At 49.7% G+C, this 12,004-nt stretch overlaps 1 protein-coding gene across 1 annotated transcript in view; it reads right to left on the reverse strand.

The window, feature by feature from the left end:
- LOC109875799 (multiple C2 and transmembrane domain-containing protein 1-like) overlaps window positions 1–12,004 on the reverse strand; it is a 292,254-nt gene that overhangs the window by 67,518 nt on the left and 212,732 nt on the right. Inside the window, 2 exon segments of the mRNA XM_031817676.1 lie at window positions 9,744–9,830; window positions 9,832–9,861. Coding sequence (XP_031673536.1) covers window positions 9,744–9,830; window positions 9,832–9,861 — 117 coding nt within the window.

A 12,004-nucleotide genomic window follows, 5' to 3' on the forward strand; every position in this document is an offset into this window, starting at 1 on the left:
TGGTCTGTGTAGTAGAGAGAGAGGGCTGGTATGAGTGGTATAGAGGGCTGGTATGAGTGGTAGAGAGAGAGGGCTGGTATGAGTGGTAGAGAGGGCTGGTCTGTGTGGTAGAGAGGGCTGGTCTGTGTGGTAGAGAGAGAGGGCTGGTATGGGTGGTAGAGAGGGCTGGTCTGTGTGGTAGAGAGAGGGCTGGTATGGGTGGTAGAGAGGGCTGGTATGGGTGGTAGAGAGAAGGCTGGTATGTGTGGTAGAGAGAGGGCTGGTATGGGTGGTAGAGAGAGAGGGCTGGTATGGGTGGTAGAGAGGGCTGGTATGGGTGGTAGAAAGAAGGTTGGTCTGTGTGGTAGAGAGGGCTGGTCTGTGTGGGTGAGAGGGGGCTGGTATGGGTGGTAGAGAGGGCTGGTATGGGTGGTAGAGAGGGCTGGTATGGGTGGTAGAGAAAAGGCTGGTCTGTGTGGTAGAGAGGGCTGGTCTGTGTGGTAGAGAGAGGGCTGGTCTGTGTGGTAGATAGAGAGGGCTGGTATGGGTGGTAGAGAGAGTGGGCTGGTATGGGTGGTAGAGAGAGAGGGCTGGTATGGGTGGTAGAGAGAGAGGGCTGGTATGGGTGGTAGAGAGAAGGCTGGTATGGGTGGTAGAGAGAGGGCTGGTATGGGTGGTAGAGAGAGAGTGCTGGTATGTGTGGTAGAGAGGGCTGGTATGTGTGGTAGAGAGAGGGCTGGTATGTGTGGTAGAGAGAGGGCTGGTATGGATGGTAGAGAGATGGCTGGTATGGGTGGTAGAGAGGGCTGGTATGGCTGGTAGAGAAAAGGCTGGTCTGTGTGGTAGCGAGAGGGCTGGTATGGGTGTTAGAGAAAAGGCTGGTCTGTGTGGTAGAGAGGGCTGGTCTGTGTGGTAGAGAGAGGGCTGGTCTGTGTGGTAGATAGAGAGGGCTGGTATGGGTGGTAGAGAGAGTGGGCTGGTATGGGTGGTAGAGAGAGAGGGCTGGTATGGGTGGTAGAGAGAGAGGGCTGGTATGGGTGGTAGAGAGAAGGCTGGTATGGGTGGTAGAGAGAGGGCTGGTATGGGTGGTAGAGAGAGAGGGCTGGTATGTGTGGTAGAGAGAGGGCTGGTATGTGTGGTAGAGAGAGGGATGGTATGTGTGGTAGAGAGAGGGATGGTATGTGTGGTAGAGAGGGATGGTATGTGTGGTAGAGAGGGATGGTATGTGTGGTAGAGAGGGATGGTATGAGTGGTAGAGAGAGGGCTGGTCTGTGTGGTAGAGAGGGATGGTATGTGTGGTAGAGAGGGATGGTATGTGTGGTAGAGAGAGGGCTGGTATGAGTGGTAGAGAGAGATGGTATGTGTGGTAGAGAGGGATGGTCTGTGTGGTAGAGAGGGCTGGTATGTGTGGTAGAGAGGGCTGGTATGTGTGGTAGAGAGGGATGGTATGTGTGGTAGAGAGAGGGCTGGTATGTGTGGTAGAGAGAGATGGTATGTGTGGTAGAGAGGGCTGGTATGTGTGGTAGAAAGGGATGGTATGTGTGGTAGAGAGAGGGCTGGTATGTGTGGTAGAGAGAGATGGTATGTGTGGTAGAGAGGGCTGGTATGTGTGGTAGAGAGGGCTGGTATGTGTGGTAGAGAGGGAGGGTATGTGTGGTAGAGAGAGGGCTGGTATGTGTGGTAGAGAGAGATGGTATGTGTGGTAGAGAGGGCTGGTATGTGTGGTAGAGAGGGGCGCTGAAGCGCACACACACACACATACACATACACACCTACACACCTACACACACACACATACACACCTACACACACACCACACCACACACAGACACATACACCTACAAGTACACACAACCCAAACAGTCAGAGAGAGCAGCAACAGAACAACATCAAAGACTGCGGCAGAACACGGAGCGGAGTGCTGACACTGTTAACAACGACGGGTACAGAGGTTCACAAGGATAAAGAGGAGGAGGCTGGGAGACTGGCGCGGCGTTTTCACCCCACTATCAACACCGTCTGCCTGCCAGCGAAGAGGAGAGGAGCCGGGGCGGCACGGGGGAAATTAACGGGGCACAAACGCTCCCAGTCAAAAGTGACATGACCTTTTGATTTTGTCACCGACTGCCATGTCTACCTCTGTACTGAGGAGAACCTACCAGGCACCGCCTCTGTACTGAGGAGGACCTACCAGGCACCGCCTCTGTACTGAGGAGAACCTACCAGGCACCGCCTCTGTACTGAGGAGAACCTACCAGGCACCGCCTCTGTACTGAGGAGAACCTACCAGGCATCGCCTCTGTACTGAGGAGAACCTACCAGGCACCGCCTCTGTACTGAGGAGAACCTACCAGGCACCGCCTCTGAACTGAGGAGAACCTACCAGGCACCGCCTCTGAACTGAGGAGAACCTACCAGGCACCGCCTCTGTACTGAGGAGAACCTACCAGGCACCGCCTCTGTACTGAGGAGAACCTACCAGGCACCGCCTCTGAACTGAGGAGAACCTACCAGGCACCGCCTCTGAACTGAGGAGAACCTACCAGGCACCGCCTCTGTACTGAGGAGAACCTACCAGGCACCACCTCTGTACTGAGGAGAACCTACCAGGCACCGCCGTAGCCCTCTCTCCCTCTCTCCTTTTTGTCTACCTCTGTACTGAGGAGAACCTACCAGGCTGCCTCTGTACTGAGGAGAACCTATCAGGCACCGCCTCTGTACTGAGGAGAACCTACCAGGCACCGCCTCTGAACTGAGGAGAACCTACCAGGCACCGCCTCTGTACTGAGGAGAACCTACCAGGCACCGCCTCTGTACTGAGGAGAACCTACCAGGCACCGCCTCTGAACTGAGGAGAACCTACCAGGCACCGCCTCTGTATTGAGGAGAACCTACCAGGCACCGCCTCTGTACTGAGGAGAACCTACCAGGCACCGCCTCTGTACTGAGGAGAACCTACCAGGCACCGCCTCTGTACTGAGGAGAACCTACCAGGAACCGCCTCTGAACTGAGGAGAACCTACCAGGCACCGCCTCTGTACTGAGGAGAACCTACCAGGCACCGCCTCTGTACTGAGGAGAACCTACCAGGCACCGCCTCTGTACTGAGGAGAACATACCAGGCACCGCCTCTGTACTGAGGAGAACCTACCTGGCACCGCCGTAGCCCTCTCTCCCTCTCTCCTTTTTGTCTACCTCTGTACTGAGGAGAACCTACCAGGCACCGCCTCTGTACTGAGGAGAACCTACCAGGCACCGCCGAAGCCCTCTCTCCCTCTCTCCTTTTTGTCTACCTCTGTACTGAGGAGAACCTACCAGGCACCGCCTCTGTACTGAGGAGAACCTACCAGGCACCGCCTCTGAACTGAGGAGAACCTACCAGGCACCGCCTCTGTACTGAGGAGAACCTACCAGGCACCGCCTCTGTACTGAGGAGAACCTACCAGGCACCGCCTCTGTACTGAGGAGAACCTACCAGGCACCGCCTCTGTACTGAGGAGAACCTACCAGGCACCGCCTCTGTACTGAGGAGAACCTACCAGGCACCGCCTCTGTACTGAGGAGAACCTACCAGGCTCCGCCTCTGTACTGAGGAGAACCTACCAGGCACCGCCTCTGAACTGAGGAGAACCTACCAGGCACCGCCTCTGTACTGAGGAGAACCTATCAGGCACCGCCTCTGTACTGAGGAGAACCTACCAGGCACCGCCTCTGAACTGAGGAGAACCTACCAGGCACCGCCTCTGTACTGAGGAGAACCTACCAGGCACCGCCTCTGTACTGAGGAGAACCTACCAGGCACCGCCTCTGAACTGAGGAGAACCTACCAGGCACCGCCTCTGTACTGAGGAGAACCTACCAGGCACCACCTCTGTACTGAGGAGAACCTACCAGGCACCGCCTCTGTACTGAGGAGAACCTACCAGGCACCGCCTCTGTACTGAGGAGAACCTACCAGGCACCGCCTCTGAACTGAGGAGAACCTACCAGGCACCGCCTCTGTACTGAGGAGAACCTACCAGGCACCGCCTCTGTACTGAGGAGAACCTACCAGGCACCGCCTCTGTACTGAGGAGAACCTACCTGGCACCGCCTCTGTACTGAGGAGAACCTACCAGGCACCGCCTCTGAACTGAGGAGAACCTACCTGGCACCGCCTCTGTACTGAGGAGAACCTACCAGGCACCGCCTCTGTACTGAGGAGAACCTACCAGGCACCGCCGAAGCCCTCTCTCCCTCTCTCCTTTTTGTCTACCTCTGTACTGAGGAGAACCTACCAGGCACCGCCGAAGCCCTCTCTCTCTCTCTCCTTTTTGTCTACCTCTGTACTGAGGAGAACCTACCAGGCACCGCCTCTGAACTGAGGAGAACCTACCTGGCACCGCCTCTGTACTGAGGAGAACCTACCAGGCACCGCCTCTGTACTGAGGAGAACCTACCAGGCACCGCCGAAGCCCTCTCTCCCTCTCTCCTTTTTGTCTACCTCTGTACTGAGGAGAACCTACCAGGCACCGCCGAAGCCCTCTCTCTCTCTCTCCTTTTTGTCTACCTCTGTACTGAGGAGAACCTACCAGGCACCGCCTCTGTACTGAGGAGAACCTACCAGGCACCGCCGTAGCCCTCTCTCTCTCTCTCCTTTTTGTCTACCTCTGTACTGAGGAGAACCTACCAGGCACCGCCGAAGCCCTCTCTCCTTTTTGTCTACCTCTGTACTGAGGAGAACCTACCAGGCACCGCCTCTGTACTGAGGAGAACCTACCAGGCACCGCCGAAGCCCTCTCTCCTTTTTGTCTAGCTCTCTGTATTTGGGGCAGGGCCACTGTGAAGGTTTTCCTTTGGTTTGAGTGAAGACAAGCGGAGCCAGCCTGCTCTCGTCCTTTTCTTCCTCATCAAAATATGGGCTGGCCGGTGGGTGAGAGGCAGAGAGAGAGAGAGCGGCAGAGAGGCAGAGAGAGAGAGAGCGGCAGAGAGGCAGAGAGAGAGAGAGAGAGAGAGAGGCAGAGAGAGAGAGAGCGGCAGAGAGGCAGAGAGAGAGAGAGCGGCAGAGAGGCAGAGATAGAGAGAGAGAGAGAGAGAGAGAGAGAGAGAGAGAGAGAGAGAGAGAGAGAGAGAGAGCGAGAGAGGCAGAGAGGCAGAGAGAGAGAGAGAGAGAGGGAGACAGATAGAGAGAGAGGCAGAGAGAGCGAGAGACAGAGAGAGCGAGAGACAGAGAGAGCGAGAGAGAGAGAGAGAGATCACCGGCATCTTTCTGCACCATGACAGCTCATGCTATAATGAACACCTCCACAACATCTGGTAAAGTGTTTTCCAGGCTAGTGCCGGTCGGTCTTCCAAGGACGGTCATCCAGGCCTACAGCTTTTCCATTGCAGCTGAGCTGTCCCCCGCTTGACTGAGCCCAGCCACCCGGCAAACCGCCCCAGCAATAACACAGAGACAGAACCCACCATACGGTTCCACGTTTCCAGGATTGGAAATGGGTGACTTCACACTTTAGGGGTAATAGTAATGTTAGTGATGGTGGTGGTAGTGGTTCTGGTGGTAGTGGTGCTGTTGATAGTGCTGTTGGTGATAGTGGTACTGGTGTTGGTGGTGCTGTGGTAGTGGTGCTGGTGGTTCTGATGGTATTGGTGCTGGTGGTAGTGGTGCTGTGATAGTGGTGCTGATGATAGTGGTGCTGGTGGTAGTGGTGCTGGTAATGGTGGTGCTGATGGTTTTGGTACTGATGGTATTGGTGCTGATGAGATTGGTGCTGTTGGTAGTGGTGCTGGTAATAGTGGTGCTGGATGTATTGGTGATGGTGATTGTGGTGCTGGTTGTAGTGATGCTGGTACTGTCACATCTGAGTGATCTGAGTGGGCATTCTATGTTGGATGTCTTGTTTGTCTATTTCTATGTCTGGCCAAATATGGTTCTCAATCAGAGGCAGGTGTTAGTCATTGTCTCTGATTGGGAACCATACTTAGGTAGCCTGGGTTTCACTGTGTGTTTGTGGGTGATTGTTCCTGTCTCTGTGTTTTGCACCAGATAGGACTGTTTTAGGTTTTCGCACGTTTGTTGTTTTGTTAGTTTATTCGTGGACAGTTTCTTTATTAAAGTACAATGAATAACAACCACGCTGCATTTTGGTCCGCCCCTACTTCACCTAAAGAAAACCGTTACAGGTACTGGTGGTGCTGATGATAGTGGTGCTGGTAAAATTGGTGCTGGTAGTATTGGTGCTGGTTAGAGCGGTAGTGCTGCTGGTGAAATTGGTGCTGGTAGTGTTGGTGCTGGTTAGAGTGGTGGTGGTGCTGGTGTATTGTAGGTGCTGGTGGTATTGTAGGTGCTGGTGGGATTGTAGGTGCTGGTAGTAGTGGTGCTGGTGAGATTGTAGGTGCTGATGGTAGTGGTGCTGGTATTAGTTGTGCTGGTGGTATTGTAGGTGCTGTCATTCTATCTTTGTCTACAGACACTAGTCTACACTATCACCTCCCCACAGTAGGGGTCTCTAATAAAAAGCAGAGGGCCAGTTTGTAAGCTTGAACAGCTTTCCATTTTTAAGTAACTTCGAGTTCCATAATTGTTCAACTGCAATGCGAATGGCAAACAATGATGCTGTGGCATTGGTCTAACTGTCTGTAGCTGTAATGATGTCTTAGGACTCTGTCTCCGCAACTGTAATCTCTCCCTCCACCTCTCCTGTCATAGCTCACATGGCCCAGCAGTGCCTGCTATGTTAATCATAACCCTAACAAGCCACACACAGCCTTGGAGAGGGTCACACACAGGGCACCTAATGGTGCAACAGTTGACAGACATGATAACAGGGTTAGAGGTCAGAGGACGACAGTTTAAAAGCAGGGGTCAGTGACATTGTTGCTTCACCAGGCCTTTAATAGCTGGTCTAAGGCCAGCTTTTCTGTTCAGCACATCTACTGGTCAAGGTTCAGGCCTGGCTAGGGAGAACTGACCTAAAAGCATCAGCGACCCTGAGGTGAAAATTACAGCATGTAGAAATACAGTGACTGTTTGTCCCCCCCCCCCCCCCCCCCACACACAGAAACACTGACTCAAAACAAACAGACACACCAGTTGTATGCATGAAGAGCTTGGCGCCTGTTTGTTTAGCATGGTTTTCAGATAACATTCTCATTCCTTTACACACATCCTCTCACAGATGTGTACTACTGTCTGGTTGGTTGTGAATGCTGTGTGTGTCTCTAGAGGGCTCATATTACTAGAAGGTGAAATGACTGCCTGCCTGCCCACCTGCCCGCCTGTCTGTCTGTCTGACAGTGTGAAGACAGTAGCCGAGCCCAGGTGGGAGATGCAGAGTGATAAACTCCTAGAATGACCCTTACAACATGTCACAGCTCCTCAACCATCACAAAGAGAGGAAAAGAGGAGGAGGGGCAGCCTCATCACATTCGTTTCACCTATCCTCAGCAACTAATATCACACGCCAAGACAAGAGACTGCTGATTTTCTACAGAGGACATCTTTTGTGCCAGCTATAGTGCATGTTCCCTCAGTGCAACGATCTCAGAAGTAAGGTGGGGATAAATGTTAAACAATTAAACAAATGTTCCTGTATATACAGTACACTCCCTGTATAACAAACAAGCACACACACTAACAAATGCACAAAGCACACACACTCATGCAGACACAAGCACAAAGACATGCACACACACACACACACACACACACACACACACACACACACACACACACACACACACACACACACACACACCATCCCCGGAGTTGATAAAAACAAACTTCCCTTCTTTTAGGGACTGTGAGTGAGTGGAGTGGAGTGCTGTTGCTCATCATGGAATTGAGGCTAGATCAGGGGCTTGGACTAATTGGAAGCAGACCTGTGTGTTTGTTTACTGTGGCGGAGAGCTGACCCCCCCCCCCCCCCCCCCCCCCCCCCAGCTCCACTATTAACCCTCCACCATCTAGTCCTTCCAGCCCCCCTGCCCCCCCAGCCCCCAGTCCCCAGCCCCACCATTACCGCTATGGAGGTAAAGAAATAATGAAATCCTTTTTTTTTGTTGAATGTTTTTGATCAAGCAATGCTGCCATCTACAGGGGGACATGTACAGAGCATTGACACAGAGGCGAAACGCAGAAATACACTAGCGACTATGCTCCATGATGTGCATACTGTTATGTATGTGTCCTTTCCATTTTTAAGAGATACCTTCCACTTCCTTCTGTTGAAAAATACATTTATTGGTTGCTATTAATTGTGACCCAGCTACAACATCTGCACTGGCAAAACCCATCTACTGTATGCCTGAAAAACCCATCTGCTGTATGCCTGAAGAACACATCTACTGTATGCCTGAAGAACACATCTACTGTATGCCTGAAGAACACATCTACTGTATGCCTGAAGAACACATCTACTGTATGCCTGAAACACACATCTACTGTATGCCTGAAAAACACATCTACTGTATGCCTGAAAAACACATCTACTGTATGCCTGAAGAACACATCTACTGTATGCCTGAAAAACACATGTACTGTATGCCTGAAGAACACTTCTACTGTATGCCTGAAGAACACATCTACTGTATGCCTGAAGAACACATCTACTGTATGCCTGAAGAACACATGTACTGTATGCCTGAAGAACACATCTACTGTATGCCTGAAGAACACATCTACTGTATGCCTGAAGAACACATCTACTGTATGCCTGAAAAACACATCTACTGTATGCCTGAAGAACACATCTACTGTATGCCTGAAGAACACATCTATGCCTGCTTTTCCTCTCCATCTGCCATGAGTGTTGCTGTAGAAAACATGAAATAACGTCCAATAAATTCCTAATTCTCTGGTAATACTAAAACTAGTAAATTCACAGCAACATTCATTAAATCCTGCTCTATATATTTCCAATTCAAGGCCATAAGAAGTTCGTTCTACTTGTTGTTTTCATTGTTTTAACGGCTATCTGTTCCAAATCCCGCAAATTCTTTTTATCTGCGCACTCGTGAAAAATGAGGTAATATATTTTGAGAGACGGGGAACTGCAGACTCTTCCCTGTGCATTGTAAGGTAGTCTGGAAACACACTTATTCAAATGAATCACTTCATTGTTCACGCTCGCACCACTCTCTCACGACTCTCCAGGTGCACCTCGGCAATGATTAAAACATGTCCACTTCACCGTGACATTCCTTTGACACTGTTTAATTGGAATAAGAGATAAAAAATACATGAATTAAATAAATATACAACCAGGTAAGTGGCATAACGTTGCTCAAGGTGACAAGCTATTACGTCCTCTCTTGCCTCAAAATATGCAAAGGAAGAATTTGGGAGCGATTCTTCAAAGTTCAAGGCACTTGGCATTTCTCATTCAGAAACGCAGACAGAATTTCCCTCAGTGTCTATTTCTTGGGATTTTTTTTATTCTTTAATTCTTCTTTACTATAACCAGAGGGGAGGTGCCAATTAAATAAGTCCACTCCTTAGTCCCTTCCTGTTACTTCCAAGTTTACTGAATTTCTTTACTAATTATTTTGTTTAAATGCATTTACAATAATGGTGTCTAAGAACAAAGACATTGTATATTTTCTATGTAGGGGTTTTGTATCTATTTTCCATAGTAAATGTGTCATTATATTTATGATTAAATACATATCAATTGAAATGAGATGAAATAAATGATTGACAGAAATGCGTGTGAGACGTAAACACTTGCCGTATGGGACAATTAAGGGGGCAGAACAGCGTAGTGATACATGACAGGGACACTCACAACATCTTGCCTGGTGTCCTTCCCCGAAGAGATGAGGATATAGTTCCAGGCCAGCGGCAGCAACAGAACCAGAGGAATCATGTAGAGTTTCAAAGTTCCACACCACCAGAACAAAGACCTAGAGAGAGAGAGAGAGAGAGAGAGAGAGAGAGAGAGAGAGAGAGAGAGAGAGAGAGAGAGAGAGAGAGAGAGAGAGAGAGAGAGAGAGAGAGAGAGAGAGAGAGAGAGAGAGAGAGAGAGAGAGAGAGAGAGAGAGAGAGAGAAGAGAGAGAGAGAGAGAGAGAGAGAGAGAGAGAGAGAGAGAGAGAGAGAGAGGAGAGAGAGAGAGAGAGAGAGAGAATTGAAGATCAATAGAGAGAAAAACTTTGGAACTTATGTAGCTGAGACCTGCAATGGCACTTGCACACACACTTGCATATCGCATAATACACAAACAGGAAAGCAATACCACACACAGACTCATACGTAAGATACTATGACAGCTAATGCAACAGAAGAAAGACTTAAATGGACGGCCATGGTGACAAAACAGGACCCCTGAACCCTGGGCTGGGACAGGCCCTATCTTCATCTGAGGATGAGGAAGATGAGTATCGGCTGTCACAGCATTCCCTCACAAACACCTATCATCCATCATCCACTGGCCTGAGGTCACTTTCTGTTTCAAGCACAATTAGTTCAAATGACCTTCACCCTCAACCCAGCACCTGACCAGCCACACAATGAGCCGCTAACCCTGTCACCCCACTCCAAATACCCCTATTCCACCTCCCTAGTCAGCTGTTCCATTGATCCCCTCTCTACACCTTATCTCTCATCCTAACAAAAAGCATCATTCCAGAAATGAGCGCCCCCAAACCTGCGCAGTACAGTCTTTTGCAACCCGAACATAAATGATCACGATCCTATGAAAATGAAATGCTAAAGGAGACATAATTCACAAACACTAAATGGTTGATAGTCCACTTTTGTGAAAGTATAGATAAAGTACAGATACAGATAATTCCTCCGACATCCCTATTTTTCATGAAGAAGATCAATGTAGAAAACACATAAATGAAATGTGAAAAAAATGCAATCCATGTGAAAATATCTTATAAATTAACATATTTTCCGACAATACATATTAATCAATGTCAAGGATGCAAACGTTCATTATTTCAAGTCCATAGAAAAAGTCTTGAAATATGGGATGGGAGAAATGGGTTTTCAAAATGAATTACATCTGCAACAAATGCATTTATAAAAGATCGCTCTCGTTTTAAAGGTAAACTTTCACTGGCAATGAAAATATGTTTTTAAAACACTGAACAGCTGATATATTGGGTGGTCACACCTTGTACAGTCAATGATGAAATATCCATGATAAAGCTATACGTTTGGTTGAATAAAGTACATTTTAATCCAGGAAAGTGCTAATGATGAGAGATGTTCCCTAGCCTCTCATGGAACAGCTGAGGAGTTGGTGGATACATAGTGGATGTGTAAGTCCTCACCTTCTCTGTCCCCCGTTTAACATGTAAGTCCTCACCTTCTCTGTCCACCGTTTAACGTGTAAGTCCTCACCTTCTCTGTCCCCCGTTTAACGTGTAAGTCCTCACCTTCTCTGTCCCCCGTTTAACATGTAAGTCCTCACCTTCTCTGTCCCCCGTTTAACATGTAAGTCCTCACCTTCTCTGTCCCCCGTTTAACGTGTAAGTCCTCACCTTCTCTGTCCCCCGTTTAACGTGTAAGTCCTCACCTTCTCTGTCCCCTGTTTAACGTGTAAGTCCTCACCTTCTCTGTCCCCCGTTTAACGTGTAAGTCCTCACCTTCTCTGTCCCCCGTTTAACGTGTAAGTCCTCACCTTCTCTGTCCCCCGTTTAACGTGTAAGTCCTCACCTTCTCTGTCCCCCGCTTAACGTGTAAGTCCTCACCTTCTCTGTCCCCCGTTTAACGTGTAAGTCCTCACCTTCTCTGTCCCCCGTTTAACGTGTAAGTCCTCACCTTCTCTGTCCCCCGTTTAACGTGTAAGTCCTCACCTTCTCTGTCCCCCGTTTAACGTGTAAGTCCTCACCTTCTCTGTCCCCCGTTTAACGTGTAAGTCCTCACCTTCTCTGTCCCCCGTTTAACGTGTAAGTCCTCACCTTCTCTGTCCCCTGTTTAACGTGTAAGTCCTCACCTTCTCTGTCCCCCATTTAACGTGTAAATCCTCACCTTCTCTGTCCCCTGTTTAACGGACTATAAGACTTCAACATCTTCCCCCCTACTGACCTCCTGCT

This window comes from Oncorhynchus kisutch, linkage group LG3 (assembly GCF_002021735.2).
Source record: "Oncorhynchus kisutch isolate 150728-3 linkage group LG3, Okis_V2, whole genome shotgun sequence".
Lineage (NCBI taxonomy): Eukaryota > Metazoa > Chordata > Actinopteri > Salmoniformes > Salmonidae > Oncorhynchus > Oncorhynchus kisutch.